The sequence below is a fragment of the Hibiscus syriacus genome, unplaced genomic scaffold (genome assembly GCF_006381635.1).
Source record: "Hibiscus syriacus cultivar Baekdansim isolate YM2019G1 unplaced genomic scaffold, ASM638163v2 tig00112980_pilon, whole genome shotgun sequence".
In the NCBI taxonomy this organism is placed as follows: Eukaryota; Viridiplantae; Streptophyta; class Magnoliopsida; order Malvales; family Malvaceae; genus Hibiscus; species Hibiscus syriacus.
This window is the reverse complement of record NW_024063430.1, coordinates 167713-182934: the sequence shown is the minus strand read 5'-3', so window position 1 is coordinate 182934 and position 15222 is coordinate 167713. Positions and strand designations below refer to the sequence as shown.

The 15222-nt window shown below is 38.2% G+C and overlaps 2 protein-coding genes and 1 pseudogene across 2 annotated transcripts; 2 read left to right on the top strand and 1 right to left on the bottom strand.

Moving 5' to 3' along the window:
- The first annotated feature begins 1082 nt into the window (after window positions 1-1082).
- On the top strand, window positions 1083-9514 carry LOC120184948 (trafficking protein particle complex II-specific subunit 120 homolog). The gene is given in 11 exon segments (XM_039189288.1): window positions 1083-1569; window positions 1847-2050; window positions 2172-2354; window positions 2730-2839; window positions 5253-5312; window positions 5717-6005; window positions 6087-6379; window positions 6660-7537; window positions 7924-7950; window positions 7953-8867; window positions 9081-9514. Coding segments are annotated over 11 exon segments (3591 nt in total). The 5' UTR covers window positions 1083-1158; the 3' UTR covers window positions 9302-9514.
- Window positions 9515-10841: 1327 nt separating this feature from the next.
- On the top strand, window positions 10842-12909 carry LOC120184934 (annotated as a pseudogene).
- A 1656-nt stretch (window positions 12910-14565) lies between these two features.
- On the bottom strand, window positions 14566-14997 carry LOC120184940. The gene has a single exon (XM_039189283.1). It carries the CDS (start codon window positions 14995-14997, stop codon window positions 14566-14568), a length of 432 nt encoding a protein of 143 aa, XP_039045214.1.
- Between the last annotated feature and the right edge of the window lie 225 nt (window positions 14998-15222).

The following is a 15222-nucleotide window of genomic DNA, read 5'->3' as shown; positions in this document are numbered from 1 at the left end:
GTCAGTGCATCAAGTGTAAAATTTAAATATTTTGACTGTTGGACCCTTAGTGCATCGGTGCATAAAATGCATTCAATGTTTCAAAATAGTCTGAGTGCATCGATGCATGGCTGGTGCATCGATGCATCAAATGCATTCGATGTTTTCATAAAACCCTGAGTGCATCGATACATGAAATGCATTCGATGTTCAATTTATTTCATGGTGCATCGATGCATGGATTGGTGCATCGGTGCATCACTTTGAAAAATTGATTTTAGGCTTGATTTTGGTTCAAAATACTTTGTGAAAATTGTTTCAAAAATATATTAAGTATAAAACACAATTTTACACATTTAGTAAGGTTTGAAATTGATCTTGAAAGACTTGGAGTAATAATTTGATATTTGAGTAATTAAATCGAATATACTTAGAAAATCATTTGTAAAATCTTAAAATTCATTTATACTTAATTTGTTATATCGAAATATCAAAATATTTTCAATAGTATTAAATCTAAATTATATCGAATATATTAATTTTAACAGAGGCAATAGGCCCCAACAGAGCTCCGTCTCTGTCTACAAGGGCTGAAGTAGCATATGGGTTAACAAGAGAATTTTGAGTAGAGATGGACTTAGAGGTGAATTGGGACAATCGCTTATCTAAAATTTTAATTTTTTTTATATATTTTAAATTTTTTATGTATTTTTTGTTGTTAAAAAATTATTTTGATATTTAAAATTTTATAAATTCATATTCACTCTTAAAATTTTAAAAATTAAGTTCACTCAATAAATGGTGGAGTTTGAAATTCCTCTCATAGTAGTGTGACAGGTCTCTATATTCTTCTCGAAACATTAACTTAAACTTGAAAATATTATATAATTCATTATATATATATAAAATGCATGTGCAATTCATCTTATAATTCAAAATTTGATATTTATAATATACTTTTAAATCAATTTCTGACTTTATTTAGAAATAATAATAATATTTTTTAATAATAAAGGAATTAAATCGTACAACCCCATTTATCGACCTGAATCTTACTCGGCCACTCGGTTCAGGGGCCTTTCCCGCTGGCGCGATTCATATGTTCGTAATCTTACACGCACACCTCCACGCCATTATCACTACACTTGCCGTGCCCCTACCGTTCGATCTCACAAGAAAATGGAACCCGACGTGAGCATCGAGACATCGTGCACGATCCGAATCGCCGTCCTTCCAATCGGCAACGTCCCTCCTCCTCTCCTGCGGGACTACCACTCCATGCTTCTGCCGCACCACACGATCCCTCTCGCCACCATCAGCTCCTTCTACACGGAGCACCAGAAATCCCCTTTCGTCCACCAGCCTTGGGACAAGGGCTCGCTCCGCTTCAAATTCCTTTTGGGCGGGTCCCCGCCCAGCCCCTGGGAAGATTTCCAGCCCAATCGCAAGATCCTCAGCGTGATCGGCATCTGCCACTGTCCTTCGTCGCCGGATCTTGATGTCGTTATCGAACAATTCAATGCCGCCTGCAAAAGTTATTCATCTGCTCTCGTTCTCCGCTGCTTCGCCTTTTGTCCTGGCGATTCTCAAGTGAGTTCTCATTAATCAAGATGTTTTACTTCTCATTGAAACCAGATGCTGATTTCTGGTTATTGTTTATGGTTTTTACTGTCATTATTTGTAATTTATTAGTAATTTGCTGAATTAATGGTTATATTTACTAGATTCAGATGTGTCGGGAATGCTTAGATTTTTTCTCTCTATATATTTGAAGAACAACACAGCTAGGTTTATTTACTATTTGTTTATCTTACTAAACTATACCTTGATTAATTGCGTGGTTTAATTACCTTAATTTCTGCTGTAGCTGGATGGTGGTAAGAAGAGAGAGAACATGGTTCTATTTCCTCCTGCAGATCGTTCGACTCAGGAGTTTCACTTACAGACGATGATGCAAGATATTGCTGCTTCATTATTGATGAAATTTGAGAAGTGGGTTCTTAAAGCAGAATCTTCGGGAACTCTTTTGAAGACGCCTTTAGATTCTCAAGCCACTCTTATCTCGGAGGAGGTTTATGTTTAGACATCCTAAGCATTTTAATCTGTTCTTTTCTCTTGTTGTGTGGACCAATTGTATACTGTTCAGAATTGTTCTTCTTAATCAGTTTGTTTTGCATAAATTAACAATGCAGGTGATCAAGGCCAAAAAACGAAGACTTGCTCGTGCTCAAAAGACGATAGGGGATTATTGTTTGTTAGCAGGATCACCTGTTGATGCGAATGCACATTATGCAACTGCACTTGAGCTAGCCAGGTTAACTGCAGATTACTTTTGGTATGCTGGGGCATTGGAGGGTAGCGTTTGTGCCATACTGGTACTCTTAATCAAGCTCATCTACTTTTATGTTATTTTTATGGATCCTTAGAGTCATAGGCTTATTTACATTTATAGATAATCTTCAATGCATTGGATCCTTATAAGTCTGTCTCATAAAAATTATACAGTAAGACATATGTTCGGTAATCACCACTGCCAATTCTAGTGACAAGTGTTAAATTCCAGGATTTATCACATTTCAAATGATGATGTTTCATTTCTCTAATTGAGGGTATAAGGACTGAACTGTTTCTCCTGTTCTTCATTGTTTTCTTTTTATTTTGCCAGGGTTGGGTGGGGGTTGATGTTTTTTAAGATTAGAATATAGTGTTCTTTTGAATCTTAACTATATATCTATTTTTCTTATCATCAGGTGGATCAAATGGGCAAGAAGGATACAAGTGTAGAGGATGAGGTTAGGTATCGGTACAATAGTGTCATTACTCATTATAGGAAATCCTTCATTCAAGACAATGTTCAGAGGTATTGTAACACCCATTTCCCGTATACGTTTCCGTACACAAATCATAGGTGTCACATGACTTATGAAAACATTTACTCATTTGTAACACCACTAAAATTTTTGTTTCGAATTTCAAACCAAACATTTTGATATAATAATAAAACATTCATTGAAATATATTACTAAAAACTATCACTTTAAAACCATTACAAAACATTTTTCTTAAATTCGATTACATGCCAACTAGGTTTCAAAATAAACATGATTGCCCTACTGTTACTGACGAGTCAACCTTAAATTGATGATAGTTGTTGCTGTTGCACTCCTTACTCGGCTACTCTTTGATTTTTACCTACACGCGAAATCAACACACGTTAAGTAATTACTTAGTGAGACATAATATTGTAAACAAAATACAATTTATTCATAATCATGCCATGACTATCATTATCGAGGTAATTCGTATACTTCGTGAAAACCCTTTACAATCTTTTTAGTTAAACTAATAAGTGACACCGTTTATGCCGAAATACACTGTTTCTCATCTAATTTGCATTAGTGGAACATTTCTGCCAAATGCACAGTTAGACATTTAACCTTTCATCTAACTTGCATTATTGTCACATTTCTGCCAAATGCACAGTTATACATTTAACCTTTCACCTAACTTGTATTATTGGCACCTTTCTGCCAAATGCACAGTTAGGCATTTAACCTTTCATCTAACTTACATTATTGGTACCTTTATGCCAAATGCACAGTTAGGCATTTAACCTTTCATCTAACTTGTATTATTGGCACCTTTATGCCAAATGCACAGTTAGGCATTTAACCTTTCATTTTAGAGAGATTCCTACTCTAAAAATTGTTCATGTTATCGATTCCATACACATTATAAACATATATCAAATACGGTAAAATCAACATCAAATTAAAACATTAGAGGTTGACTCATGTTGAGTCTCCCTCATCCCATATAATTACAATAGATGCACTCACCTGATATGCCTCTCAAGTATGCTGTAGGGATGTCCAACTACTCGGCAACTTTGTCCTTGCTCATTTTCTTGCTTGACTCGGGAGCTTGGTTATGATCTACACAAGCATCTATTTAATACACATACCATACAAATGTTAGTATACCCTATAACAATTTCTATTACAATTTCAACCTATCTTACAATTTCAGGCTCAATAGTATCGATACCCCTACCCTGGTATCGATACTTCTATACTATGGTACCGATACTCCCTTTCAGTATTGATACCATTTCTGCATTGTGGAATCCATGATATCGATATCTTTCTTTTAGTATCGATACCCACATCAATATCGATACTAATTGCATCAGTACAAATATTGTTCATCGTATTTTTACAAATTTTAACCTATAGTATCAGTACTGTTCTATCAATATCGATACCCTTATCCAGATTTTCCATTTTTTAGCTCAATTTTTACCTAAATTTGGTCAAATTCCCTTACCTTTACCTCCAACAATACTAATAAACTCTTCTTTACTTATCTCAACTAACTTTCCTTCATTTAGCTTCTTATAGCATCTAAAATCTCCAAAGAACATCTCCAACCAAGAATCATACCACTTTTTCTAACATGTTTTTAATCACATCCAATGCTTATAATCTCTTATTTACTTCCTTGACAAGTCAAATATACTAATAAACCTCAATAAAAACTCCTATTCCAACATATCATTCAAAAACCCATTTTCTTCAATCACAAATAAAATATCCATCTCTTAGTTTTTTTAATACTCTTTAACCCTTTCTTAAGCCTCTATAACACTCAAGGTTTCAAGAACAACAAAAATCGAAAGGAAAAACTAGTTAGATGAAGCTTACCTTTGACTATGGAGGAGAACACGTGAACACGGGAAGAAGAAGTGTGGATGGCTTAGTTTGATTTCCGCTTTCCCCTTTTTCCCTTTTCTTAATCCCTAATAGAAATGAATTTTAAATTCATATCACTTTAAAGGATCAAAATGCCCTTTCATTTTTCCATTCTTACTATTTGGTCTTACTTGAATCATTTCTTATACTTTACCATTTATTCAATTTAGTCTTCCAAAAATTAAATCCTTTCAAAATAGTCACTGACCTATTATTTAGGGTATTACAAGTATCTAATGTCATTTTCATTGCACCTTTTTCAGTTTCAGTTACAAATATTTGTAGCTTTCGGAATCTGCTCTCTATCCCCTTCTTCTAAACTATATTTATGTTTGTATTGTACCCAGTTTCATTTGAATCTTTTATAAAGCAAAATGTATGAAGTCTTTATGATGCACCTTATTTTTGTCAGCATACTCTTGTGAAGTAGATTAATAAGTGCTAACATATGTTACTAATAAATGGAAATTTATCTGTCTTAAGCTTGTTGAAAACTGACCCTTCAATTTTTTTTAAATGCAGAGTTTCACCAATTACCTTTGAACTTGAAGCAACCTTGAAATTGGCCAGGTTTCTATGCAGGTATGTTCCAATGTTCAATATCATTATTATCTCATTGAGTTAGCTTTTGAACATGATATGCATAGCTCCTTGGTATTTTTGGGAACAATTGTAGAGAGGCTACTTATTTTATTAGATAAATAGGGAATCTATCTTGGCATATTGACAATTTGGCTGTACCATTCACGCCCCACCCCACCCCCACCCCCAAAAAAGAAAAAGAGCAATCCCTTTTGTTTATCATTGTTTTGTGGAGTTAATCCGTTAGCTGCTACATATACATTTTCTAAGAAAGAATGAGGTGGAGGCACTTCTATGATTTACCTGTCTAAATTCCGATATTTTGTATGTAGTGTCATGTGTTAAGTCTTGTCAAAATGCATTCTTGAAAGAAATTTTATTTTTAGTTATTGTGGTTATTGTAGGAGAGAACTGACTAAGGAGGTTGTGGAGTTGCTAACCAATGCTGCCGATGGTGCAAAATCTTTGATCGATGCCAGCGACAGACTCATATTATATGTTGAAATAGCTCGTTTATTTGGTACTCTTGGTTATCAACGAAAAGCTGCCTTCTTCTCAAGGCAGGTAGCGCAGTTATACCTACAACAAGAAAATAGACATGCTGCAACCAGTGCCATGCAAGTCCTGGCAATGACCACCAAAGTATACCGTGTTCAAAGTAGAGCATCCAGTGCAAATCATTCTATTTCTAATGTGAGTATAGAAGCAAACTTTGTGGTGCGCATTTTATAATGTTTCTCAACTACAATTGATATATTCTTTATTCTATGGCAGGAAACTGGATCTGTGCATGCTGATAGTGGAAAATTTCATCATCAGTCAGTGGTTTCACTGTTTGAATCACAATGGAGCACCTTGCAGATGGTTGTGCTGCGAGAGATACTTCTATCTGCTGTTCGTGCAGGAGACCCTCTTGTTGCCTGGAGTGCAGCAGCAAGGCTACTAAGATCTTACTATCCTCTAATTACACCTGCTGGACAAAATGGCCTTGCAAGTGCACTGAAAAATGCAGCCGAAAGGTTACCTTCAGGAACTCGATGTGCTGACCCTGCCTTACCTTTCATAAGGTTTGTCTCACTGCTTCAAATTCATCTAGATTTTTTTTGTTGGGGGGGGGGGGATTTTGTTTCATCACTCTAATGGTTGCTGTGCTTCTGCTGCACTTAATAGTGGATATATTTTATGGGAGTAAGTTGCTCAGACATTCCCTGTTCTCTTAGTTTTTGCGTGGGTTTTTTCTGCTTGCTTCCCTATCAATTTACTTTGCAGAGGTCTTGGTATTTGCATGTCGTCAATCATCAGGAAACTGTTGACTCCCATTTTCCTAATTATTGTCTATAAATGTAGGGTGTATTCTTTTCCTCTCCATCCCTCGCAAATGGACATTGTAAAACGCAATCCAGCAAGAGAAGATTGGTGGGCAGGATCTGCACTTCCAGGACCTTTTATCTATACACCATTCAGCAAGGGAGAGTCATCAGATAATAGCAAGCAAGATTTGGTTTGGATTGTAGGGGAACCAGTCCAGGTCTTTGTGGAGTTAGCTAACCCTTGTGGATTTGATTTAGAAGTCGATAGCATCTATCTCTCTGTGCAATCGGGGAATTTTGATCCTTTTCCCCTTAATGTGGATCTCCCACCTAATTCATCCCAGGTGATCATGTTGTCTGGAATCCCTACATCTGTTGGACAAGTGGTGATTCCAGGATGCACTGTTCATTGTTTTGGTGTAATTACTGAACACCATTTTAAGGATGTTGATAATTTGCTCCTTGGAGCAGCACAAGGACTTGTGCTTTCTGATCCCTTTCGTTGCTGTGGGTCACCAAGGTTGAGAAATGTATCTGTGCCGAATATTTCTGTTATACCTCCATTGCCATTGCTCGTGTCACGTGTTATAGGTGGTGATGGTGCCATTGTTCTATATGAAGGTGAAATTCGAGATGTATGGATAACTCTATCTAATGCTGGCACGGTTGTAGTTGAACAGGCTCACATTTCACTGTCTGGGAAAAACCAAGATTCTGTCATCTCAATCGGGTATGAAAAATTAAAATCTGCTCTTCCACTGAAACATGGTGCAGAAGTGACCATACCCTTGACCTTGAAAGCCTGGCAACTTGGCTTGGGTGAGAATGATACTGCAGCTGGTAAGAGTGCCTCTGTGAGCATGGGTAGAACTGTGAAAGACGGAAGCTGCCCCTCATTGTTGATCCATTATGCAGGTATTTAAAAAAAAAAGTATACACTACAGTCACTCAGTGTCTCACATAACTGAAGCAGATTCCCCTATTTGTTGTCAATAGCCCATTGATGCATTTACTGCAGTATTCTGGGATTTCCCAAGTTTCTTTAGTTTCTTCTTTGAAGGACTCCTACGGTATTATTAGATTGGATGAAATTATCTTTTATGATTTCCTTTATAACGTAGTCCTGCAGCACTAGTGCTAGTAGCTTTGATGCATACCTATTCCTAATCCTTGCAGTTAAATTTATTTGCACGCAATCATAATCAAGTTCATTTGACTTGAATGATTAGTAACTTCTCCATGGTTCCATCATTGTTGAACTGCACGTAAGAACTTTCTGAAGTTCATCATTCTTTTCTCAGGTCCATTGGGAGAAGTTGGGGATCTTGAAAAAACAAAACGTCTGTGCCCCCTGGAAGGCGTCTAGCTGTCCCACTACAAATATGTGTTTTGCAAGGCTTGTCTTTTGTGAAAGCTCGTTTGCTTTCCATGGAGATTCCTGCACATGTGGGTGGGAGTCCTTCCAATCTGGCTAATGTGGATGGTAACCCTTCAGATGAAGCTGTTAGCTGTGGAAGTAAGATAGAAAGATTGGTGAAGATTGATCCCTTTAGAGGAAGTTGGGGATTACGCTTTCTCGAGCTAGAGATGTCTAATCCAACTGACGTAGTGTTTGAAATTAGTGTTTTTGTTTTGGAAAAACCGAGCAGCGATGGCAACGTTTCTGTTGACTATGCCGCTGAATATGGTTATCCTAAAACAAGAATCGACAGGGAATACTTCTTGAGGGTTTTAATACCACTCGAGCATTTTAAGTTGCCTTTTCTCGATGATTCATTTTTCTCGAAAGATTTGCAGTCCGATGGGTCCACCAGTGGTAAAGATTCTAGTTTCTCGGAAAGAAATACAAAATCTGAACTGAATGCTTCCATTAAGAGCCTCACCTCCAGAATAAAAGTCAGGTGGCAATCAGGACGGAATAGCTCTGGAGAACTGAACATCACAGATGCTATACGAGCAGCCCTTCAGTCATCCATCATGGATATACTGTTGCCAGATCCTCTGACTTTTGGCTTCAGGTTTGCTAGAAAGGGTTCTGAAAATGCTGCAAAACTCGATTCACCAAAAGAATCCGATACTACCTCTGTGTCAAAGAATCCCGTAATTGCACATGATATGACTCCTATGGAAGTTCTGGTTCGGAATAACACGAAGCAAACCATCAAGATGAGTCTTAGTGTCACATGCAGAGATGTGGCAGGACAGAATTGTGTGGAGGGTGCAAAGGCAACTGTCCTGTGGGCTGGTTAGTTTCTTTCGTCTTATGCTATCTATCTTTATACGGCAGTTCTGTATTCCAGTTTCAATAATATCATTTTATAGTCATTAAACGTACTTTAACTTTAGTTTTTCAGAGAAATCCCAAGAATCTTTAAAAAAAAAAAAATCAAAACAGGCCAATTAGTGTGTGGGGATCATGCCTTAATTTCTTTTGCTGAGAATTTATGTTCTTAATCAGGTGTTCTAAGTGGAATCACCATGGAGGTTCCTCCACTTGAAGAAGGCAAGCATAGTTTTTCGTTGTACTTCCTTGTCCCGGGTGAGTACACCATGGTTGCTGCTGCTGTAATCGACGATGCTAATGACGTTTTAAGAGCCAGAGCAAAATGTGAATCACCCGATGAACCTATTTTTTGTCGAGGGCCTCCTTTACATGTACATGTCATTGGGACTGCATGACGGTTCTTTTTCCGCATAGCTATCCGTCATTCTAGCTTCTTCCAAATAGTCATTAATCACCAAAACCTCCGCCTTCTCAAAATCCAATTGCTGTACTGATTAGGGATATAAGTGCTTGTGAATGAGATCACTTGTGCATCCATTTGGATGCTTTGATTCATTTTATACATTGGTTTTGTTTAATATATACATGAACAGTTTAATTTCAAATTATGGTACTATTTTGCAATCCCTTTTCATAGCTAACATCGACTTGGGTTTTATATCTCTCATGAAATTCCGCCTTCACTAAAGGGCTCGGCTTGACCTTTTGGACCAAGGGGGAAACATGTTATTTTCATAGTTGAAATCGCCTCTAATTTCAACTGCTTCGAAGAATTATCAAAGGGAAATTGGACAAAAAATTGTTGTTACTTTTTGGTCAAAATATGCCACCAGTCCTAACACTTTGATAAAACTGGAGGTTTAGTCCATACATTTTAAAATCTAAAACATAAACGTGTCTTCCTAAAGAACACAATTCATGCACCATGGGCAACGCTTATATTCAAAGGATCTGGCGACAAACATTTGCATACTAGTATAAATAACACCACCATTGATCTTAGTTTAAATATTAAATTAATTAATGAAAAATCTGTATGCACCAGATCTTTTATATAAAATTTGGATAATTTTACAATCAAATTTAATACTCCAGATTGTTAATGTAAAGATAAGATTGTGATGATTTAGGATGTTTATGTGATGGACGAAAGTCGGAAAATGGTTGAGGTAAACGACTGAAGAGGAGGATTTAGATTTTTTATAAAACAAAATAAAATTAAATTAATAAAGATATATATAGCATGAACTCAATGATAATTTTTTTTTTATTTCTTAAATCTCGAGTTTAAATTCTGAAATATCAAAGGATTAAACATTCATATCAGATAATTAATTAAGGGCAACTTCAACATATATTATCTCATATTTGTCATAGAGTAATCAAAATCTCTTTACTGGTTCATGCGAATGATTGAGACATTGAATAAGCGTGGCGAACTACTGTTGGTCGATGTTGACCGTCTCTACAAAGGTAGCGGATGCTCCACGGAACCTAGGGCGGGTGGGTCGTACCCGATTCTTTGTTTTTATGTGAGTTTAGAGCTCGACACGTGGCGTCTAAGCAACCATTCACTTCACTGTTGGGGTATTTGGTAAGAGTCCACCCAAGTGAGCATAAAACATTGGGCGAAAGCGAGACCATCAGCTTCCAATCCCAATGTATGTGACTGTTTCCCCAGAAAACAATGAAAAAGAAATCTCCTTTCACCATTTTTCATAACATAAAGAAGGTTTCTTGACCTGAAAATAGCTTCTCCAACGCTGCTTTACCTTTCTCTCAAAACTCTCTCATCAAACACGCTTCTTACAGTAACTCCATAGTCACAATCATATTATACTCATACCCTTCGACTTTGTGTTTACTTTCTCTCTCTACATATACAAAGACTGTAACTTCTTTCCCTTCATTTTCTCTCTCTATCGGACGACCATGAATGCATAATCGTCGAAACGTCGTTCGTTGTCGTCATATTTCTCTCTTTCGTATCCGTATCCATGGCGTTTCACCAAAGTGACCATCTTTCCCGAGACCTTCCTCTTCATCACTTCACCGACGAGCAACAAGCGGAAACCGCCGGTCCCAATTGGTTGAACTCCGCCCTCCTTCGTTTGCAGCAGCCTCAGCCGCAGGGTGGTCAATTCTCTGACCACGGCTTACTCAACCTTCATACTGAATAAACTGGTTCGGACTCCACCTCCACGGTTCCCCAAGCTCCAACCCGGTGGCTGTCACGTTCGTCGTCTTCTCTTCTTCAACGCGACCGCAGCGACTTCATCGAAAACGTGGATGCCACCACACGAGGAGGAGGAGGCGGTGGCGGGGACTCCATGATGGCCGTGGAATCGGGGAATTTGAAGAACAGTAACAGCGAGACTTTGAATAACAACAAGAGCGAAGGCGTCGTAGTGGAAAGTGGAGGAGACGGGGCCATGAATTGACAAAATGAGAGGTGCAAGGCGGAGATACTAGCGCACCCCTTGTACGAGCAGCTACTGTCAGCACACCTGTCGTGTCTCAGGGTCGCCACTCCGGTGGATCAGCTCCCGAGGATCGACGCTCAGCTGGCTCAGTCGCAGCATGTGGTAGCCAAGTACTCGGCTCTAGGCAGCGGAGCCCAGGGTTTGGTTGCTTATGACAGGAGCTCGATCAATTCTTGGTATGCCACTACTCTTTGAAAACCATTCATTAATGCTTTCCTGGTTTCTTCTATGTTTTCACTCTGTTTTGGGAGTTCAATCTTACTGAAAAATGAAACAGAGTGTTTCCATTTATATCTGGTTTAATTTCACTAAACATCCTCAAACTATAACTCAGATCATTTTAATAGATTTTTGTATTTTGAACTTGCTAGACGCATTACGTTCTCTTGCTATGTTCATTTAAAGAACAACTGCAACAACATGTTCGGGTGCATGCAATGGAAGCAGTTATGGCATGCTGTGAAATCGAACAATTCTTACAGGGCTTAACAGGTATATTTGCTCAAATGTCAAGCAGATGATGTGCATTAATATTCTTGCTTCCAACAATTTGCATTACGTCAAACAAATACCAATATCCGATATTCACCCCGTCATTTCTGTTCGACACATAAACAGGAGTTTCTCCAGGGGAAGGAACAGGTGCTACAATGTCCGATGATGATGAAGACCAAGTGGACAGTGATGCCAAGTTGTTTGACGGAAGTTTCGACGGTCTGGATTCCATGGGATTCGGACCTCTCGTCCCGACGGAGAGTGAAAGGTCTCTGATGGAGCGTGTGAGACAAGAAATGAAACATGAACTCAAACATGTAATAAAATTAATGAAAAATCATTGTTTTTACATATATTTTTTTATCATCCAAATCGATGTTTACTTGGTTTTACATTCCTTATAGGGTTACAAGGAGAAAATTGTTGACATAAGGGAGGAAATTTTACGCAAGAGAAGAACAGGAAAGCTACCTGGTGATACAACAGCAGTTTTAAAAGCTTGGTGGCAGGCACATTCCAAGTGGCCATACCCTACTGTAAGTAATTTGGTTACAATTCGGTTTCTGTAACATGTTAGGTCGCGGTTAATTGTCGGATTTTTCAGAGGAAGAAAGGCGAGGTTGGTTCAAGAAACAGGCTTACAAGTCACAACTAATGCAGATAAACAATTGGTCCATCAAGCAGAGGAAAAGGAACTGGCATAGCAATCCATCAAGTTCAACCGTCTCGAAGAGCAAACGTAAAAGGTATACTCAACGTAATGCATGTCTTGTTTCGGTTAATTTCTAGCCATTTTTTTAGAGCATTGCAGTTTCATATCCCAAGTACCAACCCTTTTTTCAAAACAAGTAATGCAGGTGAAAAGTGAGAAACATGACCACGATCGTCTTCTCGACCGGACATCAATCCCCGACGACATCCCGTTACATCTAAACTTCAACCATGAAATCGAACACACGACATAGAAATTCCGCAACCCGATCCGTAACCCCTTTTTGCAGGTAATGCAGTAGTGAGAGTACAGTGCAATAAAACTTTGCACAAATCTTTACAGTCATGCTTAGATCATTATTATAGCCATTTCTTTCTCCAGCATTGTAATGTAGAGTTTGCATTTGCAGCAGAAGATGACATATAAAGCCTTCACATTTGGCTGCACATATGCTTGGAAGCCTTCTTTTAATTCGTTCTATTGATATAAATTTAAATTTGATTCGATAATAAGCATAAGTAATTTTAATTCGATTAGTTCGAACTCAATGAATTTAAAAAAAATTAATATTAGTGTACACTGAAGCTAAAAATTAAATGAAATTTTATACTAAAAATAAACAGTTTAAACTAAAATACAATGCCTTGATAATCTAATTGACCTATATCTTTCCCTTCCAATTCCAAAGCATCCTTTAAGAGGAGGACACGTACCACTTCCTTCCCAATGAAGATCTGCACATGGTGCAAGTTTGCTCCCAAATCCATTGAACAATGCATCCCTTGTGAAAAACACGTGAGCATGGCAGCTTCATGCAGGTTCCACTGGACAGATCTTCCAAGCAGATGGCACACATGCTGCGCTCATCACCGCTATATCTATATGATCACATACTTCAACCGAATCCACTCCCCACACTCTTTCCAATTGAATTATATAATCCGTCCAGTCCAGTGATTTTCCCAATGCCTCTATAACGTCTTCGTCGTCGTCATTATCGATTGCTTCCTCGTTATTAAGCCATTCCATCCACGATATAGACAGCTTACCGGAACCCAAGTTTGGTTTACATCGATGATGATGAGAATGTTGGGTGAGTCGGGATCATCAGAGATCGTTTCGGGGTCGAACTTGTAATTGTCGACGAGATATTCGGATATGCTGTTGGACAGGGATGTAACGTTACTTCTCTCTACAATCCGTATAGTGCTCAGGACGGCTTCGAAAGCCAGCTCTCGGGTATCGTCCGCGGAAGACAAGCGCTGCGGATCGAATCCGAACATTATATCCCGGTTAGCTGGTTAACGTGCAACTCAAATTATCATCAATTTTTTAATAAAAAATGACGAGTTTGAAACACAATAAATAGTTGGATGACCATTTTTGTAATTGTTAATAGTCGAGACGTAAAAAGCAATGTCCTATAATCAGGGGACCCTTTTATAGCATTTAATAGTTGGATGACTAAAAAACAATACTCTATAAACGAGAGACCATTTGTGTACTTTACCCTTAATATTAAATATCTTGAATTTAAAGTTATTAACATGTCGAATCTTAATCTTAATTGTCTCAACTAAAAGATAATCCCAACTTAAAATCAACTTATATTATAATGAAGATTGATAGTCCTTTCCTTTTAGTCCAATAGGCCGCACAAATAACACATGACAGTGAAAACTAATAAGGTTAAATTCTGTAATTAGTCCATCGATCATACATAAGTTATGATTTAGTCCATATTCTAATTTAGCTAAATTTAACTAGAAAGGGTCAAATTACACATAAGTTATGATTTAGTCCATTTTTAATCAACAAGATAACATTATTATTGGCCGTATATACTGTATATGAATCTGGAAAAACAAATGAACAATGAACAAGAAAAGAATCACTCGATTACAATTTAATACCAATATATATATCAGTTTCAAATGATCAAAAAACCATATACCGCAGATCCCAGAAGCTACCCTTTGTTTATCCCGGCTGGAGCTGCAAATCTAGCAGAGAAACCAAGGTATCCAGCGTCAGCTTCTCTATGGACCCCTTCATCGAAGTTGAGTTCATAGCTTTGAATATCGTACTGCATCGTCGTCGACCTTCTTTTCTTGTTGATGCCGTAAATACTGAACCTTCTAATGAAATTCTTCCACCTTGGACCCGCCAATAACTCCGATATCTCCTGCAGTTTCTTGGCTCTCCTCTTCACCCAACTCTCTCTGTTCTCTTCATATTGCAGCAGGTATCCATGCCGCCACCGGAAAATCCCCCGGAAACACCCGCCGCAAAAGGACGATGATAAAGGGTCTTCGAAATCTTGGGAGTAGTCTTCGTCTTCGGCTCTTAACGGCCGTGTTTCTTTAGCTTGCGCTGGTTTTTCTTGTGGTGTGGCCGCCATGGGAGGATGCGATGCGCGACGCTCTGTGGGATATCGTTTGGTATATAAAGAAACATGCAAAGGCCTCGGTTACGGGCATCTGCCGGCCATTTACAGCTCACTTGCTTTAGCCTACGTGGATCCAGCTGCTTCTCGACCGTTGAGAAAGGGCCAATGTGGTCTAACTGGCAATTACATAGATTTATTGATTAAAATAAAAGCCCCGCACCGGCCACTCACCAACTG